The 26,196-nt window shown below is 37.3% G+C and overlaps 1 protein-coding gene across 9 annotated transcripts in view; it reads right to left on the bottom strand.

The window, feature by feature from the left end:
- The window catches only part of SPAG9 (sperm associated antigen 9), a 126,509-nt gene that overhangs the window by 56,544 nt on the left and 43,769 nt on the right, over window positions 1-26,196 (bottom strand). For 5 of the 9 annotated variants that reach the window (XM_044744225.2, XM_044744227.2, XM_044744228.2 and 2 more), the window contains 3 exons: window positions 19,690-19,760; window positions 12,185-12,279; window positions 5,881-6,031 (listed from right to left, as the gene is read on the bottom strand). In XM_044744225.2, coding sequence (XP_044600160.1) covers window positions 5,881-6,031; window positions 12,185-12,279; window positions 19,690-19,760 — 317 coding nt within the window. Of the gene's footprint in view, window positions 1-5,880; window positions 6,032-11,320; window positions 11,745-12,184; window positions 12,280-19,689; window positions 19,761-26,196 lie in introns of those variants that run through there. The other 4 variants (XM_014833677.3, XM_070483002.1, XM_014833682.3 and 1 more) reach the window with 1 other exon arrangement.

Below are 26,196 nucleotides of genomic sequence, written 5' to 3'. Positions count from 1 at the left end.
TGAGGCAGTGTCCCATATGCCACAACTAGAAGGATCCACAACTAAAATATGCTTCTATGTACTCGGGGGATTTGGGGAGAAAAAGCAGGAAAAAAAAAAAAGAAGATTGGCAACAGTTGTTAGCTCAGGTGCCAATCTTTAAAAAAATAAAAATTAAAAAACCTGAGACCTTTAACTGTTTTGAAATTTAAAGTTATACATGCATTTTATGTTAGGAATCTTTAGTTACAGACGATACAGGAATTCAACTACTACAGAGATTCAAATTTGGGAAAATTAAAGGAATAGGAACAATTTAAGAACTTAACCACAGATGGAGGAGGATGGAAAATTCTTCTAAACAAGAATGCTGGCTCTGTTTAGACATTTCCTCTTCTGTATGCTAAGCACATCCCCTGAAGAATGCAGCACACATTGACCACCGGCTTTACATACCAAACCCTGCTAACAAGAGCTTCTCACAGCACTTCTACTAAAGTATTTCAAGTCATATGGTTTTAAAAGAATTCTTTAAAATTTGCACAAGGAGGTACCAATCTAATTGCTTTTTGGTTAAAATTGTTTTTCTCAGTTCTAAAAGTCACATTCTACTAACAATCAACGACCTAGGAGACCCTTCAAAGGAAAACAATAATACTCTTTTGGAGTTAATCTACACAGGCACACATGCGTTTCGGCATGTGCAGATGCATATACATCTGTCGGTGTACATACATACATACATATGCATAACTGTGAAGCTGGATGGAATCTGTGACATCACTGCAAATTGATACCAACCAAGGTCTAGAAAACAGCATGAGGATTTTATGTACAGGATATTTAAAATGATATTTAAAACATCACATTCTCTCTCTTTCCATATTTGGGCATAAGGGAGGGATATTCAAACTCTAAACTTGTAAAGCAATGAAGAACTCATACAACATTGCTGGGGAGAGTACAAATGACTACAATCCCTTTGGCAGGCAAGCTGGCAGCATCTATCAAAATCTTAAATACATGCTATGATCTAGTAATCCCACTTACGGGAGGTATAAATAAAAGTACAAAATTATGTACAAGGTTATTCACCGCAGCATTGTTTGTAACGCAAAAGACTAGGAAAAACTGAGGTGTACCATCAATAAAGTAGACTTTAATTGCGGTTGGGCTATGTGATCCCTTTTCTACCTGCCCTTCCTCTATGATGTATCAATTATCTTCCTTGACTCTTGTTTTCAGTTTCTCTTTCTATTGGATTCTTCTTCCAAGCACACAAACAACTCAGTTTCTCCCATTCTAAGAGTACTTTTCCCACCATCCTGCCAACTCAAGTTATCCTTTTTCTCTCCTCCTACTACAACCACTTTTCTTGAGTAATCTAATCTATACTTTCTATTTCCGCCTTTCATGATTCACATTCACTCCTGTTATTGGCCCTGCAACTCAAACTGTTCAAACCTACACCTACAAATTTACAAATTCAGTCCTCATCCTACTTGTTTTCTTTCTCCCTAGCAGCCGACCCTGCTAACAACTCCTTCCATTCTAAGGCTCTCTTGTCCCCTGACTTCCAGAGCCATAGTCTCTTATGGTCACTCCTCTCTGCCATTACACCCCGTCTCGCCCCCACCAATGCCCTTCTTTCCCTGTGCATCTCTGCCTCTCCATTCCAGGTTACCCCTCGTATGGATGTTGCCTTCTTCACCTGCTCAGGCTGTGACACCCTATGCCTGGGGCCTTTCCGTGGGAAGGCCCTGACCACCTTGATCAGGATCTGACACCTCCAAGACAGGCTGGCCCTCTGTAGGGATGTCCTTCACACTGCTGGGGCCCTGATTCTCCACACCAGACTATCGCTACAGGGATACACTCCCAACTTTGCTCAGTTGTGATACCTATCCCACCCCCACCCCACCCCACCCTGTGGCTGCTTACCTCGTTCTGCCCTACCCAGTAGCTTTAGGACTGAATTTTGCAAATAGGAAACAAGAAAGGCACATAATGCAACAGTACATCATCTTAAAAATTACAGCATTACAGTAAGTCATGATATCTAGTAGGGCAAATTCTTGTTCTTACTGTTCTTCTTCAGGACTGTCTTGGATTATTCCTGGCCTTTGGTTCTCCAATTCCTTCTTTATTTGCAACTTGTTCATGAATATAATTCACTTGGATGAACAACCCTACCTTAACATTTTTGACCATTCCCAGCCTTAGCACTTCTATAACACATTTTTAACAAAACAGCTTTGGTACCTTACCATAAGAAGTTGCTTTTTACCAATTTCACTAGAAGCCCCTCAGCAAGAAATTTCTGTTAATGATGCAATATAAATCTCCTCTGTTTTTTCCCTTGAGCTGATCTCTAAACTAGGCTGGAAGACCACCAACAGTGTGTCAGGTGAGGTTTCGTGTAAGCTCTGGCATTTAGAATGGCCTTGAAAGAGGGCATTTCTACTGGTGGTAACCTAAGCAGGACAAAAACATATACGTGAGACAACTATCAACAAAAGCAACTGGATGCACAGGTCTGGAGTGCAGGGAAAGGTCAAGGCTGGAGATTCAAATTTGTGAACATCGATGGGTGGATGGCATTTACGGACGTGGAACTTGAGTTACCCAGATTAAGTAGAAGAGGGCTGAGCTTTAAACCCTGGCGAACTCCAACATTTAGAGGTCCAAAACCAGCAATGGAGGAACAGTGAAGAAAACCAGTGAGTGAGAGAGAGAGAGAGAAAGAGTGGTGCCCTGGGAGCAAAGTAAAGAAAAGCATTTCAAGAAGCAGAAAGTACTCAAATGTGTCAAATGCTGCTACATGGTAGTGTGAAGACTGAGAATTTTCCATTAGATTTGGAAAGACGGATGATTTTGGTAACCCAGAGAAAAGGCGTGTTGGTGTACAGGTAGGACTGAAAGTCTCAGAGGGGTAGGATGAAGAGAAGACAATCGTTCCTCAAGCACGCCAAAGTCTGTCCCCACCTCAGGGCCTTTACAGATGCTGTTTGATCGTCCTGAAACAGTTATTCCTCCAGACCTTTCCATGCACCTGCACATCCCTCAAGTCAGGGTGCAAGTCACCTCCTCTAAGAGGCCTTCCTTCACCATCCTAAAATAAGCATCCCTCCCTGCTAATTACTCTCTCTCCCCTTACCTTACTTTCTTTTAATAGTACTTAACAACTATTCTATTATTTCATTTACTTGTTTGTTGACTTCCCCCACAAGAATACAATAACCAAAGGAATAACACGTACAAATACTTCTTTTTAAGGACTTGTACATATTTCTAGGTGCATCATTCCTGGCAGATTTTCTAATACCTGAAGATATAACCTTATTGACTACAACTCTCTCACAGTGAAAAATCCACAATATAGCAACAAAGAAGGTCCATAACTTTACAACAACTGGCGAATCTCTTTTACCGTCATTCTTCTGCCACAAAGCTTCCTATAGTTCTATGTCCTTGGTTATAACTCATCATCTGATTTTCTCACAGAACATTTTCACCTTAACCTTACTTCAGAGAAAAATTGTGCTAGTAAAATTAACACTGATTGTAATTCTCATCTTCAATTTTTCACAACAAAGGCAAAGCATGCCCTAAATAAAGCTAGGTCATTCCCAAAGTTCTCAGAGAAATTAAAGTTGTAGAATACTTTAAATTAGAGATAATCTAGTCCAGTTCCTATCACACATGGAAACCAAGCCTAGTGGGTACATGTGATGCGGTCCACCAGTGAACTCCAAACCCCTGACTGCCAGCCTTGGGCAAAGTTAGAGACAGACATCTGGTTAACAACAAGGCCTTAGGTGAATAATAAAATGTCCTAATTATTAGGCATACTTTACAAACTGGACTTCTGCCATTTTGTAATGCACCACTTTGTTCCTGGAAAGCTCTATCTGTTGAGACTTTATCTCATTTAGTGGCTCCACGTCCAGAGTAAAGAGAGACCGTATTTTAGTTTAGAAACTAGTGGGGAGTACTTGCTTCAGTATCTCTAGGGAGGACACAGAACACACCTATGCCTGAGTCCATATTAAAAACCTGTTAATCAGTTTATAACTTGCCAATAAAGTTCAGTCACAGTGTGTCACTGGATTAAATAAGAGAATTATAATAATCTTTTTAAGGTATCTTTTTGGATAGTAATTAAAATACTGTTACCATATGGTATATATTTTTCATGTACTAAAAGTATCCTTCCTACTTAATTTTGTTTTGGGGAAGGGAAATGGCAAACAGGTAACTGAGGGATGGGTGTTCTGGAAGATCTATTAAACCCACAGGCAGGCTTAAAAAGCCAGTGTAGCCATAAGAGTAAAGAATGAGAGAGTTTCCTAGTGGCATTGCTGTGGACTGAGAGTGAGCAGCTGTGTGATTAGCTTCTAATAAATTGAGCAACAAAAAAACAAAAGAGAGAGGTTGGCCCTGTGGCATAGAGGTTAAGTTCGTGTGCTCTGCTTCGGCAGCCCAGGTTTGTGGGTTTGGATCCCAGGTGCAGACCTACAACACTGTCAGTCACGCTGTGACGGTGACCCACATATAAAGTGGAGGAAGACTGGCACAGATGTTAGCTCAGGGCCAATCTTCGACAAGCAAAAAAGAGGAAGACAGGCAAAAGATGTTAGCCCAGGGCTAATCTTCCTCAGTGGGGAAAAAAAAAAAGAAAAAAGAGAAAGGAAGAAAGGTGAGGTCAGTCTTGCTGTTAAAATTACTTTTCAGTGGGAGAAAAATTATCAAATATTTATTGACTACTTACTGTTTTGAGTACATTTCAAAGGTCAGTGAAATAATTCTAAATGCCCCCACCTTCTAGAGCTGACAGACCATTTATGTTATCCTAAAAGAGTCTTTCTAACATCTAAAACAAATAATTCACTCAACAAACATGTTCTGAGTGGCCACTATGTGCTAGGCACCTTTCTAAGTGCTAGGGATAGAGCAGTAAATAAATTTCATGGATTTTATGTTCTCTCAGTGGAGAGAAACAAAGTAAATAAGTAAATGACTTAGTACTTTAGAAGCATCATAAGAGCTATCTTTCACTACTGGACCATGGTAAGTACTTTGGAGAAAAAAGAGAGCAGAAAAAGGGGATAAGACATGAAGTAACTCACTTGTATTCATTGTACATGGCCTGTTTGTTTTATGATTGAGTAGATTTTATAATGTAACAAGATTCTTTTATAAAGGCATTCCTACATAAAGGGAATTTCAATATTCCATTTATAAATATTCCATTTATAAATAAGATAGAGAATATAACTTTAAATATTATTTAAAAATTAATTATTAGTATATCTCTACTCCAAGTATATTATTTAGATATCTATTATATATATATATATGTCATATTTATAATGTATTTAATGACAAGTTCTTGGTCAAGAATATAATCTATAATGAATCAACACCAGGCCTTTCAGCTAAACACAATGTACTTTTAACTACTGCTTTATGAAGAGTTTTGAGGAAGGAACTTCTTTCTTAAGTGAAGCCTTACTAAATTGTGACGTTTCTAACAGTGAACCAACGATTTCAGGTAGCAATGATTTTCAATTCTAAAAAATATAATTAAGTTCACCGATCACCTCACTCTAAATTCATATAATGTAGGCTAAATCAAATAGAAATTTTGGTCATTAGTGTCATCAGTATACTAATCAAGATGTAACAATGCTTCATTTTCTTTTCTGATATAACGTGGAAAAGAATAGTAAAAAACTAAAACTCCTTGAGAAGAGCTGATTTCCAATTAAAAAAAAAAGTTTTACAAACTAAAACGTATACAAACTATTTCATTTCATTATGTTTTGGTTGTCTAGACTTCAATTTGGATAAGAAAACTTATAAAATGTAAATTAAAGATTTCAGCAGAATAAAGCTTACCTTCAGGCTGGTATGAGAACGTGGTTGACTTAATTCCTGAAATTTCCATTGCTCTGATCCAGGGGTCTCTCCACCTTTCTGAGTGTCAGGTGTAAGCAATCCATCTCCAGCAGGTAATGGGAAAATCCCTAATGATATAGGGCGCTCTTTTCTATTTGGAGAGGGGAGAAAAAATAAAGCATTCACTCATTTTCTTTCTTTCTTTCTTTTTTTTTTGCTGAGGAAGATTCGTCCTGAGCTAACATCTGGGCCAATTTTCCTCCACTTTATATGTGGGTTGCCACCACACCATGGCTGGTGAGTGGTGTAGGTCTGCGCCCAGGATCCAAACCTGTGAACCCAGGCTGCCAAAGTGGAAGATACTGAACTCAACCATTATGCCAAGGGACCAGCCCAAGCATTTATTCATTTTTAATTTTTTATTCATCATGACTGTAAGTGATAAGTTTGTGCTGTCGGGGCTGGCCCCATGGCCGAGTGGTTAAGTTCGCGTGCTCCTCCACTGCAGGCGGCCCAGTGTTTCGTTGGTTCGAATCCTGGGCGCAGACATGGCATTGCTCATCAAACTACGCTGAGGCAGCGTCCCACATGCCACAACTAGAAGGACCCACAACGAAAAATATACAACTATGTACTGGGGGCCTTTGGGGAGAAAAAGGAAAAAAATAAAATCTTAAAAAAAAAAAAGTTTGTGCTGTCTTTCCTTTAGAGACATCATTCTTAAATAATATCATCTGCCTATCTGAACAAGAGACTTACCAAAGAGAAAGGACAGAGTCTCAGAAGTTTAAATTAGCCTCAAGAAATCAACTAAAAAATGTAGTAAGAGGGGCCAGCCCAGTCATGTAGTGGTTAAGTTCATGCACTCTGATTCAGCAGCCCAGGGTTCGTAGATTTGGATCCTGGGAGGGGACCTACACACTGCTCATCAAGCCACGCTGTGGTGGCATCCCACATACAAAACAGAGGAAGACAGCCACAGATGTTAGCTCAGTAACAATCTTCCTCAAGCAAAAAGAGGAAGATTGGCAACAGAGGTTAGCTCAGGGCAAATCATCCTCATCGAAAAAAAAAGTAAAAAAGAAAAAAGTAGTAAGTAATGGTTTAGGACATCTTGTAAGTTACTGATGAGTTCCTTGCCCAGGAAGCAGTTTCTGATCAGCTTTCACAATGAGAAGAGCTGCTAAGTTTTCACTCATGGTTAGGTTAGCCCTAGGGGAACTTGCAACCTCCTCCTCTGGAAGTGACCCCAATCCCTGTTTCTAGACTTCCCAAATCCTCACACTAATCCCTAGGTGTTTACCCAAGCCTCTTCAAGGTACGCCTTTTCTGCCTAAAGGAAAATCATATGATCTAAATCAGGGCTACTGATTAAATGTTAAAAATTGCTCAAAAAGCAGGAGAAGTTGTATTTTTTCTATAGAACCCATATACATGAGTTCGTTTCAATCACAGTACATATGAGAAAACGATTGTCAGTTTTTCCAAACAAGGAGGCCAAAAAATTCTATGAAAGACTGTAGAGTTTCCAATGCTTTGTGGGAAATTTCAATGAATTCGAGTTACAATTTTAATAATAAAAGAATTTCAACAAGAAAGACATCCCTTGTTGACGAATAGAAGATTCCAAATCAAAGGGCTTTTAGAGGGTGGAACAAGCCTACTAACAGGTCATCCTGGGTCATTAACTCAAAATGGGGAAACTGGTGAGAAACGAGACACTGAAGGTTTGGGGGCTCCTGGAACTCGTATCTCTACTGGTAAGAATGTAAGTTAGAATAGAAACACTGAAGTTATAAGTAAAAGTGGGAAAATATTCAGTTCTGCTAAATAAGTCTCTTGTTCTGTAAACTCATTTTTATACCAAGAAACTTAAGCCACTTTTGAAATGTGTCCTCATTTAACACAAAGGGTATGCTCTGTCTTTCCTAACAACAATCAGAAAGGATTCGTAAAACTGTCAGAATACCTTCTTAAAGGTGAGGTGAAGCAAAAGAGTTGAGGGACTGCAGTTTATTAAAGTTGTATGCACAAGGAAATAACACAGGACTTTCTCTATCAGCGAGAGTAAATTATTCAACACTTCTTCACACTTGGGGTACTTTTCCTATTTGATTTGGGAGGAAAAATCAAATGCAGGTAGGCAGCACAATAAAAGCCTAGATTTTAATACCAAATCTAAGTTTGTGACTACAAGCTGCCAGAACCAAATGACAAAAATTAAAGTAACTAGTCAACTATTCTGTTTATACCAGTTATTCCCAAATGCTGGTTCAGCAATAAAGTTTCCATAAGTCCGCGGCCAAAAGAGGCACCACTTTTTATACCCTGATGGGATAACATAGTACATATTGTACACATATGTATTTCCACATATCCACATACCATACAACCTGCTCTTTCTGGAGAATGACTAACCCTTTTCTACATCTTTTCTGCTTCTCTGATTTTAAAATGCCCTTTCACCAAATGATGCTGACAATGATTAGAAAGTTACTTTATTTTAATGTCCATACTTGACAAAATAAAGTTGTTAACAGATGTTTACCCCGCAGTTTTGGGGGAACATATTTTGGGAACTGAAAATCTAAGGGTCTATGAGCTACTAGATGACTTATTTATTTTTTGACATATCTTAATGACTCAAGCAAAAAAGTGACTGGGAATTTAATCAGATAGAGTTCAGTGGAAAGCTCTCTAACCCAAAATGCAAAGAGAACCAGGCAGATAATACAGACTTCATGCAAATCCATCACACTGCTAAGAGAAATCAAAATACAGGTCAGTCACTAGAATTATCTTCCTATATGAATAACAACACATTCATTTTCACACAGATCAAATACTGAAAAAGTGTAAAACTATTCGGGGGAAGGAGTCTGCCGCGGATCCAAGTCTTACTTTCCTATACCTGTGAACTAAATCTACACTCCAAAATAGAAGTAGAATTCACACCACTTTGTATCGCTCTATGAATCATTCAGAAACTGCTCTACAGGAGGGAACTTTTCTTCAGAGACTGATAGCTGTCTGTCAAGAGGGTCAACTACGCTCTGGGTTACATTGTCCCAACTCTGGAAAAATAATATTACTACATACATCACTTCTCTCCTTATTTTACTAAGTTACATAAGAGTTGGGGGAGGGAGAAGGACATGTAATTATGGAAATCAATTAGAATCCTACTTTCAAAAAGAAACCCTAAAAGGTAAACATTAGTCCTTTACTGTGTTGGTGTGCATGGCTGGGACAATATTTATTAAATGTTTCAGTAAAACTCACAGAAGAAACAAAAGAAGGGTGTACATGTAGAAAAACATTAAGTGGGAATTTAAACCTCAGTTGTTTCAATACGCTTTACTGTCTAGAAACAAAGTATCATCAACTATCAGAATCCTTGTCATATTATTTTAAAAACTGTCTTAGTTTCATATATCCATTTTCAGTTGGTTATTTAAAGGTTGCCTTACATGTATAAAGAATTTCACAAAAGTGTTTTGAAACAGTTTTTTGCTATATTCACATTTAAAATAAATAATCATTAATACAATCTATTATATATATAAAGGGCAGTAAAAAGGGTTACATTTGTCCACCACTCACCATCTGGCAAGCACTGAGATGGATAACTTATTTGCATATCTCATTTAATCCTCGTAAGGAAACAGGGATTGTTTTCCCAGGTCTCAGATTAGGAAAAGTGATGCTCAGACTTTAGGCACTAGTAATTGGCAGAGACAAGAATCAAAGACCTGTTTGACTCCAAGGAACTACTTACTTCTTGACAATTTAATCTTAATATTGAACACTCTGATATCTTTACTCAGTCAGATCAACAGCAACTTCTGTGTCAAGGAACTTTTTGAAATTAATCATAAGTTGTTTTATCAATAAAATAGCTGGAGCTCAAAAAGCTCTGCTAAAAATAAGGTACATAAAGGTAACTATGAAAATTATTTACTTGTTTAAATTACTATATATCTTGCAACTGATTAAATACAAAATAATCATCTCGCTTGATTTTTAAGACCACCCAGTGGGGTAAGAAACTCAGAGGAGGAAACTCAGGCACAGAGAGATTAAGCAACTTGCCAAAGGTCCTCCAGCTCACACGTGCAGAGCATGTGTCCCCAGGCAGTCCACCTCCAAAGCCTCTTCCCCCACACAGCGCTGCATAGCACAGCCCGGCACTGCTTTCTCCAACAAACCGAAACCTGACAGCCCTTTAAAACCAGTCTTAGTTTAACATTCTACATAATCTTGAGTTAACGTATTTTTAATCTCCTAAAAGCCTATATATACATTTAGACATGTTTTATGTACTAAAATATACACAAGTAAGGAGATTTCTCTCAGTTTTTATCAAATCAGGAAAGAAAATAAATGACCAAATATCTAGTTTTAGACCATAGATGCAATTTAATTTCGGGGCCTTAAACAAATATTGGACGTGAACTGATCTATGAATAAAAAAGAACACATTGAGTGAATTTACTACTTTAATTCATCTTAATTTATCTAAATCCACAATTAGGAGTTGAGTATTTTAAGTAAACACTTAAATAATAAAAGCTATACACTATGAACTTTCATTTAAACCATGCACAAAGCAGAAATCTGAACAAGTCAGATAGTTTTAGTTTGACGAGTTAGAAAACAAAAGAATCCAAAACCTTAATCCTCTAATGTAGAAGTTGGTTCGTACAGGGTGCAAGGAGAGCGAACAGCAGAAAAGCCATGGAGATTAATAACTACCCCCGCGAGCAGGCATGGGTATTTGTCACCCAAGTCTCCAAAGAAAGGGCAACATCTGACCAAACAATAGTGAATGGGCCTTGTAAAGCTTTCACAACTTTGATGTGTAAATAATGGAGAAAATATACATTCCTTGCCCTAACGGTTTAAATCCTTTCCCTTTAAAATATATTTTGTTTTAGGAGAAAAATATTTAAATTGTCAATTCCCATGAGCTACTATCAAAAATTGCAAAAATGATGCATGAACTTCCCTCAGTCAAAGGATAATTGGAAGAAAATAAACACCTACGGCCTATGTCTAAACGACTGCAGGTCCCAGCATAAAGATATCTGTCCCTAAATGTTCAGATGCTGACAGCAGAGGCTGTAACACTTGGACCCGTGCTCTACTCTTGCTCTCCCTTTACTCCTGGAACACTCTGCTTAAAACAAGACCACACTGACCTTGTACTTGTGTATAAGTACAAGATGAAAATCCTTTTCTTAAGTCGGTGGTTTCCGAATACAAAGCAGTGTCTCTAAGTGATGGCCTATAAATTGCTATAAATAAGAATAGAAATCCTAGCTTCAGGCCATTTTCCATTGTTTCAATCTGCAACAGAAATGGTTATAAAGCAGACCCGTGAAGCTAAAAATTTGAGAAAAGCCAACTAAACAGGGGCTTCTAAGAGAGACTAGAGTACCTGAGTATCCTTGGTAGGTTCTGCGTCAGAGCTGGCACACCGGTAGAAATAGAAAAGTGCACAAGCAGCAAAACAGAGAGAGAGACTAAGATAGCAGAATTAATGACCACCGCCCCGCCAACAAAGCCAAACACAAACAGCAGCATGCATCCAGGACTCATGGCGCTGTGCTGGCATGGTGAAACACCCGAACCAGGAGGCCTATACGAGGGCCAAACGGGTATCTTTGTAGTGAGGATCTGTCATTCAGCTGCTGCCACAAAAACAATGCCATCAGCAGCAGCTTTCCACTCCATCCTGCAGCAGCTCCGGAGCGATGACGTCATCCCGTTCTCCCCACCTCATAACCATAGGGCTGCTGCTCCCAGCATTTATGCAGCAATCCAGAGCGACAGCCAGCCTATTAACTATTTTCCTCTCCACTAAGAGTCTTGGCTTAGCTCATTGGCTACAATGCTTGGAGATCTACATAATTTATTCACACTCCTACATCAAACAGAAGTCTAGCTAACCCTTTCAAACATGCTTCTCTGTAACAAAAAGGACTTTAAACCACTTATACAGGAGAAATGAAAAATATTCAGCATTCCCACGAATCAGAAAAATTTAAACCTAGTGTAACCTCCATTAAGTATTGGAAAACAATCAAAATATGCTGCTTCTATGGCATGGCTCACAATTTACCTCTTCAATAGTGAAGGCTGTTTGTATTTTTCTATGCTGTTCTCTCCTATAGCATTCCAACCACAGTAGAGAGCTTTTTGAATCAGCCTATCTATTGTTCCAGGATTAAAGAACAGAGAGAAACAGAAACAGACAGATTATTTCACTTTGTCTCAAGGCAAAACGTGTAACAAAGCTTACCTAATTCTACTGTGAGCTGTGGACTCTAGTTGATCGCTCCCTGAGAGCTGATGAAGTTTTGTTCTTTCTAAGTGTTCCATATAATTATGGATCATCTATTTTGAAGAAAGAAAAAAATACACAAAACTTTAAGACTAATACCTGGAATAAAAACACAGTGTTTTAACAAAGGTAACATTTTTGTATAAATTTTTTATCAGACTACCTACAGTTGCATATAAAAGAATATTAAGAATGAAATTTTTTTAATGGCAAAGGAATATACATTTAAGGATGCTGTTGTTCATAAAAGTAGCCAACATGTTGCTCAGCATGGCAAAAAACTGTTTTTTACAATATGTGATGCTATTAAATGATATAATTTTGACATAAACAATACAAACGAAATACAGACATTGGGGAAGAGGTGATAAGAGGCTACTAGTTAAAAATAACAGGGCATCTGAGAAATCCATTCACTAAAATGGGAAACAACAAATAAATTAACATAAAACTTGAGAAGAAATCAAACCCTTATGTGGTGATCTTTTCCATTTTACAAAGGATTCACAGAGTAAAGATCACTTTCAATTTAATTAAGAAATTTAATTTAAATTAAATATCAAGATGTTTATTTCTTATGTCTACAGATTTAGTTGAAAGAATGCTAAAATACTTTCTCTTTTGTTTGACTGCAAATTTACTGGTCTCATTACTTAATACAATCATTTATAATAACGATAGCAAATTAAAACAAGTGAAAAGTCAGAGCACTTTGATTTTAAGTCTTGGATAGGGCATCATATGATAGACACGCTGGATATGGAAGTGAAAACTTCAAGAATATCAAGTATATAAATTGCCAAGAAATTCTACAGTCCTATTTGATTCCTGATAATCCACACTTCCACTTTTAAGAAGCCTAAATCTGGCATTAAAAAATGTAAAATACAACAAAGTTCAATCATAAAATTAAAAAGCCTTTACTAGATACTAACATGATATGAATAAGAAAAAAGTGAATTTTAAAAAATAAGAAAAGGTATGTTAGCAATTTAAAGTAATGTAAATATTAAGAGTAGGCAAGAAAGGTTGAAGTCTTTCTTGGGACTATTCCTTGAATTCTTAAAACTGTAGCATAGAATAGCTTTAGAAGTTTCTATAATTTATGAAGACAGGTTTCAATCTCAATATAACCTAAAATATGCATTGTAGCATATTGGAAGGATAACTATTGAAAGAAACAAAATTTTAAACAAATTTTTTAAATTTCTTTTTTTAAAGTATGCTTCTATGAAAATTTTACAACATGCATGAATGTACAAAAATTAAGAAATGTAAATCAATTTGAAAGTGGTATTTACTTCAAATAAACAAAAAGCTGAACTCTGATGCATGAATAAGATGAGTAATTTTATCAACTCAAACATTATCAAAGAATCAAACTGCTCCCCAATTAAGACTAATCCAAACAAGAAATGTATCAGACACAGAAAAATGAAAACAGAATCACATGGATATGGCATGTGAAACCATTTTTAAAACTTTTAAATTTATATACTTTTTATTTTAAAATTACAGATTTTCCCTTTATCGCCTATTAAAGAACAGTTTTGCAGAAATACAATTTTTGTTGTGTCTGCAAACCATAAATAGTGAGCTGTTTTCTTCTTGTATCAGGAAGAACTTTAAGGAAAAAATTAAAATGAGACTAATAGGGACCAGCCTGGTGCTGTAGTGGTTAAGTTGGTGCACTCCACTTTGGCGGTTCGGGGTTCACTGGTTTGGATCCTGGGCGTGGACCTACATACCACTCATCAAGCCATGCTGTGGCAGTGTCCCACACACAAAACAGAGGAAGACTGGCACAGATGTTAGCTTTGCAACAATCTTCTTTAAGCAAAAAGAGGAGGATTGGCAACAGATGTTAGCTCAGGGCCAATCTTCCTCATCAAAAAAAAAAAAGAGAGAGAGAGAGAGAGACTTATAGAACAAAGTGATGTTTGGGCCAAACAGATGGTATGAATTTAAATTTTCAAAAAGTTTTAGAAAACCTAAGTTGAATTCTTATACACTGGATAATCATATGAAATTGATTAGTTCAACTGGAAGAATCTAAGTTTCTTTAAGCATTCAGATGAAGAAAATAGAAACCTTCCTTGAATTGCTTTTATAGTAATCTATTTATTCAATATAGAAAAATAAAAAGAACTCTAAATAAGTGCAAAGGCAGAATCATTTCTACCCCAAAATAATCCATTCTATAGATTGATTCTTGTCTTAAATAATTAAAATTGTTTTAATTTAGAAAAAAATTGTCAAACTTCTTCAAATGACTGATCCCAAGTAACTGCAGATATAGCATTCTGACATTCCAAAATGGTCTAGATACAGTCATGCGCCACATAAAGATATTTTGGTCAACATGGACAGCACATATGATGGTGGTCCCATAAGATTATAATGTAGCTGAAAAATTCCTACCACGTAGTGATGTTGTAACATTGTAGGTTTTCATTAATAAAGAGGAATGTTCATGGTGCATTACCTGCTTACAAGTAAATCTATGACGTTTTTGATCATAGAAACAAACCTCATGGACATAGTTCTGAGAGTGACACCTCCCCAAGAAGAGCCTCAGGCAGGTCCTTCAGGAGGTATTCCAGAAGAAGGCAGTATTATCATAGGAGATGACAGCTCCATGCATATTATTTGTCCTTGAAGACCTTCCAGTGGGACAAGATGTGGAGGTGGAAGACAGTGATATTGATGATCCTGACCCTGTGTAGGCTTAGGCTAATGTGTGTGCCTGAGGTTTGTTTTTTTTTAAAAAAAAGATTGGCGCCTAAGCTGACAACAGTTGCCAACCTTCTTCTTCTTTTTTTTATTCTTCTCCCCAGTACATAGTTGTGGATTCTAGTTGTGAGTGCCTCTGGCTGTGCTATGTGGGACGCCGCCTCAGCATGGCCTGATGAGTGGTGCCATGTCTGCGCCCAGGATCCAAACTGGAGAAAGCCTGGACCACTGAAGCGGAGCGCAGGAACTTAACCACTCGGCCACAGGGCCGACCCCTGTGTCTTAGTTTTTAACAAAGAAGTTTAAAAAGAAAAAACAAATCTAATATGAAAAAAGCTTATAGAATAAGGATTTAAAGAAAGAAAATATTTTGTACAGCTGTACAATGTGCTTGTGTTTTAAGCTAAGCGTGATTACAAAAGAGTCAAAAAGTTTAAAAATAATTTAAAAGTTTATAAAGTAAAAAAGTTACAGTAGGCTAAGGTTAATTTATTATTGAAGAAAAATATTTTTTTATAAATTTAGTGTAGCCTAAGTATCCAGTGTTCATAAACTCCACAGTAGTGTCCAGTAACATCCTAGGCTTCACATTCACTCACCACTCACTCACTGACTTACCCAGAGCAACTTCCAGTCCTACAAGCTCCATTCCTGGTAAGTGCCCTATACAGGTGGACCATTTTTTATCTTTTATACTGCATTTTTACTCTACCTTTCCTATGTTTAGATATGTTTAGATACACAAATACTTTTATGCCATTGTGTTACAACTGCCTACAGTATTCAGCACAGTAAGATGCTATACACGTTTGTTGCCTAGGAGCAGGAAGTAGGCTATTCCATATAGCCTAGGTATGTAGTAGGCCATACCATCCAGGTTTGTGTAAGTGCACTCTATGATGTTCACACAATGACAAAATTGCCTAATGATGCATTTCTTGAATGTATCCCGGTCGTTAAGCAATGCATGACTGTGAGGAAATTGGTTCCAAGCCAACTAAACTAGCACTTAATAGGAGAGAAGAGTAACAACAAAATGGCAGCTAACATTTATTGAGCACCAAATACAAGTCAGCCAGTGCATTTACAGTCATTGTTTCATTTAATCCTTACAATAATATTACGATTTTATAGATAAACTCCAGCTTAAGGAGGTTAAAATAGCTTGCCCAATTTGACCAGTTAGTTAATGATCAACTGTCTTCTACGTGCCATTAGCTGGTTGGCTTTGGGGCCAGAACTCAGGTCCCCCTGACTTCATCATCTGAGCAGTTCAGCAGTATAGGACTCATGCTGTATCTGCCCTTTTAGTCAATTTTCTAGGCAGGCAATAAGCTCATTGTCCTTTCTGCCTCACACCCACAAGAAAATCCCACACCCTAAAGCATTTCCTGACGTCTGAAATAAAATATGCACTATACTCTATAAAAGCACAAAAAAGTAGAAAAAATAAACTGCATATAAAAATTTAAATTTTAATTACAGGTCTTCACAATGTAGCTCTGGTTTTCACAAAAAGTGAGTGGGACGGCTGGATCAGTGCTGCTGGACAGAAGAGTGTAAAACAGGGCATGCTTTAGATAATCCACTATCAGGTCCGCCAGTCCCATCCCTGCTGATCTCAGAACAACAATTCTCAATTTTCTCAGGTATGCATGTTAATTCACACATATTCAGGAGCCAATTCACCAAAGAGCTGGAACCATGAAGAAGGATCCCAAGCACACTGTCTGGAAAATGCCAACTCCTCTTCTGCCTAAAGAAATCTTCACAGCAAGGCTGACTGGCAGCTCTGGCTCAAACTGAAAAGCAAAGCCAACAGTGAGGCTTTGGAGACAAGTGGCATGGATCCCTTTCATCATGTTGGCCTTGAATCTTTCCATATGCAGCCCAAGAACCATCCAGCTATATCTGCCAAGCCGCTAGTCTTAAAGTTGTTGAGATGTCATAAAGCAAAGAGGCACAGGAAAATTTCTAGTGCATTTAACATCCATGTGTTCCATAACCTAAAAGTTATTGAAAATTTAGGCAAGAGAATCAGACAGACCTAGGTTCAAATTTAGTCACACACTAGCATGGAATTTAGGACAAGTCAATTCATAATTTCAATCTGTAAAATGGGGATCGATGATAAGAGTTTGGTCAGAGGATGAAGTGAGAATACATTTAAACACTCCCTGATGTAACACCCAGGGGTCAAGTTTTTGGTGATTAATATAAGAGTATGTACCCATCTGGCCCAAGTGCCTTACAATTAACTTGATGTTTTTATTTCCTCCACTGCCCTCTTCAAGGCATGTCTTCTTTTAAGCAAATTCAGTAACATGGACAAAATTTTAGATTTGATTAGAAAACAGTTATTCACATTACAAAAAGAGCCATAGCAGATTTCCCTTAAGCAGCAAGCAATGTGTTTAATGACAGTGCTTTTTTTTTTTTGAGGAAGATTAGCCCTGAGCTAACTACTGCCAATCCTCCTGTTTTTGCTGAGGAAGACTGGTCCCGAGCTAACATCCATGCCCATCTTCCTCTACTTTACACCTGGGACACTGACCACAGCATGGCTTTTGCCAAGCAGTGCCATGTCCGCACCTGGGATCTGAACCAGCGAACCCCAGGCCGCCGAGAAGCAGAACATGCAAACTTAACCACTGCGCCACGAGGCCGGCCCCAACAGTGCTATTTAAATAACTTTTTTGTATGCCTGTAAAAACGGTTACCTTAGTTGGAAGTAATAGTGAAAAGACTAAGGTTAAATCCTTCAGACTTCCTTTCCCTGAAGGTTTCCAGAATTCACCTTTAAAGGACACCTGGTTCTTTAGCATTGGATATCTATTTATAATTGCTAACTGAATGGCATTTCCAGTACAGATGTATAAACACAGAAAAATGTGGGTTAGAGTAGAAGAGACCCACATTTCAGAGCAGCTATATCTGTGTTACATAAGCTTTCCTTGAGGCAGAGCAAAAAATAAAGGGATCTTATCAGGGCAGAGGATAGGAGCCGCTTATGACTGAGGGAGCGGATCCCATGGAAAGAGCTGTGGTGCTACATGCAAAATCGATTTGGTTACTGGACAGGTCCAACTCTCTGACATGGTATTTAAGATTTTCATGAGATCGCTTTTTCTTTCTGCACTGTCCTTCTCTGAAGGAACAGAAATAAATAGAAAAATCATATTTTTTCATTTGAAATTAACACATCAGTTTGCTTTTTCTTTAGGAACATATCTTCACTTTTATTAAATAATTATATGAGAAAAATAGAAATTGCATTCTACAGTGATTTTTCAAGAATGCATATATTTTATACATACTTTAACAATACTCAATTATCACAAAGGTTAGAAGTTCAATGAAAAACAAAATAATTATTCATTATTCATCACTATCAATTATTTATGGCACATAAATATATTCCCCCAAACATATTTAAAATTATCAGCACTGATAAGCACTCCCAATACAGGGCATTGTTCAGGCCCTGAAATAAATTGTGTAAAAAGAACCAACAATAGGTCTTTAAAAATCAATTGTTTTTTAACAGTCTTAATATCCACCAAATGCCATCTTATTAAAATGTGGGTATTTTTTTACATACTTAAAAGGCTGCTGCGTAAGCAGTTCCTGTGTCTTTCCAGAGCTCTACGGTTCCAGCCCACTGTGGCCAATCTTTTCCCTCTACCACTGAATATCAATTCCGTGACACTTCATGTTTCATGTACGGCTACATAAGCTAACATAGTAATCATTTGTCAGGAAGAAATTCCAACCCCTCCCCAAGATGCTGTTAAGCACATTATTCCAAACCAAATGAAACTGAGTGCAGTGGGGTTTTATCTTCCTTAAAAGCAATTAATAGAGGTCTCTACCAGAGGCAGGGTAAGAGATCACACAAACTAGTGAAAGAAAAATGGAAGCTGAAGACTGGAACCATCTGTACCATAGGAGAGACTGGACTAGAAAGGGAAAAAGAGAGAAATTACTTTTTTCATGTAACAAATAGTACATGAGTCTATGAAAATTCTATTTATTTAGGTATGTGAACCCTAGATTGACCACGATACCCAAAAACACTTTTCACATTAAGGAGATAGAAACACAGGCAACATATGAAAGGCCGACAGAGAAATCATAAAAAGAAGAGAGTCACAGAAAACCTTCAAGCACATTTTCTAATTTGCTTTGGGGACATCATGTGCTAAAGCTGTTAATTTAAAATACTGAAATTTCATGCAGAAAACCTGTTTTAGAGTCATTTTGATTTAACACATTATAATTTGTGTTTATGTTACTTGTTATAAACTTAATGCAAATCCTTCATACTGGATTATAAATGCAGAGACTCTCACTAATAATTTACCAATCCATCATTTCCCAACTGGTAACAACGTAAATTAAATCAATTCTGTCATATTAGCATCATGTATACTTTTTATTATGCACACAGAAGTTTTTACTTAGCTAGCCAAAGAAAGAATTATTGGCACTGCCTTAATAATTACATTATTCTACAGCCTACTAATTCAACACATGAAAAGTTAATTTTAGATAAAAAACAATGAAAGTCAACATTTGGTAACTAGGTGAATGCTACATGAAATTTAATGTTTTCTGGATATGATCCCCCAAGAATTACACTAGCTGATTTTCAAAGAAAAATTAAGACATAATCTCTAAAGTTAATGTCTTTGTTTCAATATTTGCATGGTAAGAACCCAGAAACCCACCTCAGTGTGTCTTTGATGTAATGCATTATATTCCTTCTTCAGTTCTGCTTCTCTCTCTTCGAGTCTGCTAACTGAAATTAAGATACATATACTTAATCAAAACAAAATATAAGAAATTTACTTGAAAATTCCATCTTTAAAACTTAGACTGGATTATCCATAATCCTTAGCAGCTTTAGGACTCAGTGCTCCATATGAAACTCTTTACAAAGCTAGTGACTTCATTTCATCATCCTTAATTAATAAAACTTTCAGTGGGGGGAACAAACTGGATTAAAAGAAAAAAACTAAACATCAGAGTGCTTCTCCTAAAAATATGCATATGTTTATCAGGTTATCCCCCTAAACAGGCTTTTAATACGATATAGAACGATCTCTTTCAAAAATACTTTACAAATTACTTCATAGAAGTTTTAACCTAGGATTAGGGCCCAAATCATTGATTTCTAACATTATTCAAGGTCTTTTTCATTACTGAGCAGTATGTGAAAATGTCACTGTTTGTAAGTACTTTTTCTGCTTCAGGTCTTAATTTCAGGGACTCATCTTCTTTTATTTAGCTCCCTCTGCTGATGGAGTCTGTGAGTGGCACCGATTTGTAGTAGTGCTCACAGAGTACAACTTTATGAGATTAAAAAAAAAAAGGCTTTAGATGCTGAGATACAGAATGTTAGGACAGGATTTCATAGGAAAAAACGATGTTAGAGAGGAATGATTCTGAGAGAAGGTGGAGTTCAAGCAGGACCATGAAGAAATTACGGTACTCAAGATGGTGGTGAGAGTATACTAGGCACTATTAGCAGAGAGAAGAGAACACACAACCAGACTAGTGGTGAGGTAGAGGGGAGACTGGCCTGCCTAGAGGAGCCCACACTGGCTAAGCAGCAGGGGGAGACAGTGTGGTGGGGACACAGAAAGCTGGTGCTGGAGGAGATTGTCAAGATACTCATTTAAGTCTATTTGAAAGCCTGAGGTTAGCTGGAAATGTTCTCTTGATATAAGGGTCAGCTAGCTGCAAATGTGCAAGGCTGCTTGTAAGCGAAAGCCTGTGACTGTGTCAGATGGCTGAGGAGTAACTACTGCTATGAACTATAACAGCACACACACGTTCTCATATGCCTACTGTTAACACACCAGACACCAAACAATACATCACTTGTGATGCCAGTAAACTCATCTTTGGTTTGTATAGCTTTACTTGCCATCTTTGTTTGAATATCTTGAAAATATGTCACTAATTAGGAAAACCGTAGCTCTGACTTTTGTTTCTAATCTAGTCTATATGTTGGCTCAATAACTTTGTACCACTGTAAACACACACTACAGTACCCATGGGGCACGCTTTACCATGCTAGGCAAGGGTTGAGCACATGTACTGCTCATCTTATCCTGGGGCTGAAAGTAACAACAGGCAAACTTGTAATGCAGATGTGTTTTGATAACACAATAGATATTGAAACCATAACAATTTTTAGTGCTGCTTCTGTGATTTTTATTTAAAAACAGGAAATTCAAGCAAATTATAGATATTTAGTAACAATTTCAAAATAAACATTTTATACTACTTTCTGTGAAACTGATCTAAAAGCTTAATCAATCCTGAGACTACTGGGTGAACCTTATCTATTTTTAATTGCTCTCAATTGTGTAAATCAGGATTTTCTTGGCATTGTGCAACCAAAACAAAAAATTGGAGGCTGAAGCTAAAATAAAATCGCAACTACTACCCATAACCCTCAATTTCAAATTTGTGCTCAACAGTAGAGCCTCATTATTCTCATCAGCTAACTTGATATGAATTTATAAAATAAAATTTATATCACCGTCACCATCACTACTAACAACAGCTAACATTATATGGTGCTTATTATGCACCATGTACTGTCCTGCATACTTTATATAAACTAACTTATGTCAGCATTAACCTTATGATGACAGTACGATTACATTCACTTTAGTGATGAGAAACTGAAGCAAATAAAGGTTAAGTAACTTGCCCAAAGTCACACAGGTAGTAAATGGCAAAAGTAGGATTCCTAATGGAGGAGTCTGGGTCCAAAATCTGTTTTAACTATCATGCTATACTGCTTCTCAAGAAAGACTCCTTTTAATCTGTTTTATATATCGGAATCTACTTTAAAATTTCACTTGGGGGAAAAAAGCAGAGTACTCCTTTTTACTTCAAACAAAAAACTCTCTTCTTATGGAAGGAATCTAGTCACAGATACTTCAAATCAAAGGTATCAAACTGCCAAGTAAAATATATACCCAACTTACTAATCATCATGTTACAACCAAAATGTAATACCACAACATACCCGTGAGAATAGCTAAAATTAAAAAGACAACACACCAAGTGCTGGTAGGAATGTGGAGCGACTGGAACTCTCATAAACTGCTGGTAGGAATATAAAAACGGGTATATGCAACTTGAAAACTGGCAAGGTTTAATAAAGTTGAATATTTGCCAACCTTATGACAAAACAAGTTCATTGCTAGGAAGTGTGTATACGCGTCCACCAAAATGCATTTAAAACAATGCTCAAAGCAGCATTTGGAAACAATCGAAATGTCCATCAACAGCAGGATGGATAAATATTTATGTACTGTAATACTAAATAACAATGAGAATGAACAAATTATTGCTACACACAACACCATGGACAAATCTCACAAACAAGATATTGAGGGAAAGAAGCAGAAGTAAAAGAATACAAAGTTCAAAGACATACGGAACTAATCTAAAACTAAAGTGTTAAAAGTCAGAATAATGGTTACCTTGGGGCAGGAGTTAGCAACCTGACGAATTTCCTGTGTGTGCAGCCCATCCCACCCTAGTCCGAACACAATGTGTACCTACACACGTAGGCACTTGCCTTGACTTGAATACTCATTATTCTTTACGTTTTCCAACAACTGCTATGAGTTCAACATCTAGCACGGGATTTAAACAGACTGTTCAGAACCATTACAAACAAGTTATACTGATCTGCCATTAAAATTTAGAAGGTAAGAAGCAAAAACGTTACCAGACTGGAGAATTACAAAAACAAAGAAAAAAAACATGGGCATCACAGAAGGATGAATTGGAATCAGTCTTTTTAAGGTCATGTTGGTGATATCTATTAAAATAAGCAATGTGTAGATCCTTTGACCCAGTATTACTCAGTTTATTTACCCTACAGAAATATACCAATACCCAAGGACATGAAAATGGATGTTCTATGCAACATATCTTATAATAACTCCCAAATTGGAACCACCCCTAAATTTGTCATTAGGTGAAGTGAATTATGATAGTCATACAATGGACTACAATGCAGTGGCTTTGCTACATGCAAGTTATGTTATCTAGGGTATATTAACCTCTCTGGGCCTCAGTTTCCTTATTTATAATTGAGGAATAATGGTAGTATATCAGAGTTGATATTAGAATTAAGTGAGTTAATATTTATTCGTAAAAGGTATAGAACAGTACCTGGCACACATGTGTTTTTCAAATACAACAAATAAAGGTACAGTTAAAAGAAATACAGTATATCTATATGTACTAGCATGGGATGGTGCCTAGAAGTGAATGGAAGGATACTGAATACATACTGCTATATCTGAAAATAAAAAATGCAAAACCCAGTATAATATGATGCCACTAAGATGCCTACAAAGCCAAAACTGAACTGACTGTCTCCCCAAAACCTGCTCTTTCCCATAATCTTCTTACTCAGGCAAAAATCTTTCACCTATCCTTTCGCTCTCCTCTTTCCCTCACAGTGCATATCCAATCTATAAGCAAATTCTGTCCATTTTACCTTCAAAATAAATCTAGAATCTGACTACTTTTACCAACTCCGTCACTCCCACCTTGGTGTAAGACATCATCTCTTGTCTGGATTACTACAACTATCTCCTGACTAGTGTCTCTGCTCTAGCCTTTGTTCCCCTGTATTCTTAAAATAGTAGCCTGGGTAGAGTCAGATAGTGACTGACTGCTCAAAATCCTTCAGTGGCTTCCTGTCACATTAAAAAAAAAAAAAAAACAACTTACAACGGTCTACAACATCTTTCAGGATCCGATGTGTCATGCCCCACTGCTCTTTGCTCCTCTGGAGAACTTTTGTCTCCTGACCCAAATGTTATGGACTCAGCTGTGTCCTCTCCAAATTCATATGATGAAGCCCTAACCTCCAATGTGACAATATTTGCAGACAGGGCCTTGAAGGAGGTAATTAAGGTTAAGTGAGGTCATAAGAGTGGAGTTCTAATCCAACAGGACTGGTGTCCTCATAAGAAGAGGAAGAGAGGGGCCAGCCCTGTGGTCTAGTGGTTAAGTTAATGTGCTCCGCTTTGGCAGCCTGGGTTCAGTCCCCAGGCATGGACCTATACCACTCGTCAGCAGCCCTGTGTCACAGTGACCCACACACAAAATAGAGGAAGACTGGCACAGATGCTAGCTCAGGGAGAATCTTCCTCAGCTGGAAAAAAAAAAAAAGGAGGGGGGCCACCAGGGCTCTTTTCCCCCACACATGCACAGAGAAAAGGTCACATCAGAACCAGAGAGAAGGCCACTGCCTACAGGCCAAGGAGAAAGATCTCAGAAGAAACCAAACCTGTCAGCATCTTGATCTTGGACTTCCAGCCTCCAGAACTGAGAAAATAAATTTCTGTTATGTAAGCCACCTACTCTGTGGCATTCTGTTATGGGAGCCCTAGGAGACTCATACAGGAACTAAATGCCATTAAGTTAACCTTGGAGACAAGCTTTTATACAAGGGGTTTATCATGTGACTTGGACAGAGAGCTGGCTTATAACCTATAGAAACAGGTCCTGACTGATTCTATGGCAGTTTGCTAATCACTGTTGGTTTGTGTAGCTTTGTTGTAATGTATCACTTAATAGCAAGATTGTGGAGAAGGAGACATAAAGCCTCAATATATCACTAACTGCCAGAGACTTCCTATATTTACCTAAAGGAACATGACCATTGTTCTAACTGGCTTAACTTTATCTGCAAAAATTTCTTGAAGTTCTATTAATCACTTTGTTCCCTTTAAGCATTCTGGCTTATCCCTATTTATAACTCCTTAAGCTTTCCAACCCATTAGACTTTCTGTTTAATTGATTTCCATTTGGCATCATATTCTTACTTTTGCCTCAAAAACAACATTTGATAATCAACCCATTCACTAACCACCTCTTTCAAAATATATTTACTAATCTCATAGAGATGATCTGTATCTGTATTATTTCTTAGCAAGCATACAGCACACAAGAAAGGGCACTTAGCACATGCAAACTACATATGGTTACACATGACTTGTCCCTTACCCTGTCTGTTATTATTTTTTTAATAGGCTTTATTTTTTAGAGAAGTTTTAGGTTCACAGCAAAACTGAGCTAAAAGTACAGAGTTCCCATATATCCCCTGCCCCCACACACCCACATCCTCCCCCACTATCTACATCCTGCACCAGAGTGGCACATTTGTTAATAATCAACGAACCTACACTGACACACCATTATCACCCCAAGTCTACAGTTTACATTAGGATTCACTCTTGGTGTTGAATATTCTATAGATTCGGACAAACGTATAATGACATGCATCCACCATTATAGTTTCATACAGAGTAGTTTCACCGCCTTAAAAATCTTCTGTGCTCCACCTAGTCATCCCCCTCCCCTCCCCCTTAACCTGGCAACCACTCATCTTTTTACTGTCTCCATAGTTTTACCTTTTCCAGAATGCCAAATAGTTGGAATCAGACAATACGTAGACTTTTTCAGACTGGCTTCTTTCACTTAGTACTATGCATTTAAGGTTCCTCCATGTCTTGATCACTTATTTCTTTTTAGCAACGAATAATATTACATGGTATGGATGTACCACAGTTTATACCTATCCGTTATTTTCCTAAGACATACAGTCATAAAATACAAGCCTTAAATGCTCATGATCTCTTCTAAGCACTAAAGTTAATTTTCTTCACCCACAAACAGTGGTATTTTAAGATATTTCATTAATATTGTTGCATATTACAGGCTTGTATGTTGACAGAGATTTCCACCTTTTCCCTATGTTTTTGAAGCAAAATTAATGACAAGTGTGCTTAAACCAAGCTCTATCTCAGTTTGTTATATAAATATATTTTACCTGTTACACTACTTAACACTACTAATTTTATTTTTTCAGGCAGCAAAAAATCCAGACTATAAGTAGAACATATTCATCTCAAAATACAAATTGACAACACTGATGGAACTGTAATTTACTACAGCCTATAATTTTTATTAGCCTGATGCATCATTACTGTATTCTGATTTTATCTCCCATCCATAACTACGTTTTTTAAGACCCAAGTAAAATCTCCAATTACTTGAAAATAAATAATGGTTTTTCAAATTTCACAAATACATCAACTACCCTAACAATACTGAAAAACATTCTTAAGTGATATAATTCACAAAAAGACAAAACTAAAATAAACTCTTCTTCCACCTATTTGTCT

Source organism: Equus asinus, chromosome 13, assembly GCF_041296235.1.
Source record: "Equus asinus isolate D_3611 breed Donkey chromosome 13, EquAss-T2T_v2, whole genome shotgun sequence".
NCBI classification, from domain to species: domain Eukaryota; kingdom Metazoa; phylum Chordata; class Mammalia; order Perissodactyla; family Equidae; genus Equus; species Equus asinus.
This window is presented reverse-complemented; position numbering and strand designations above follow the sequence as displayed.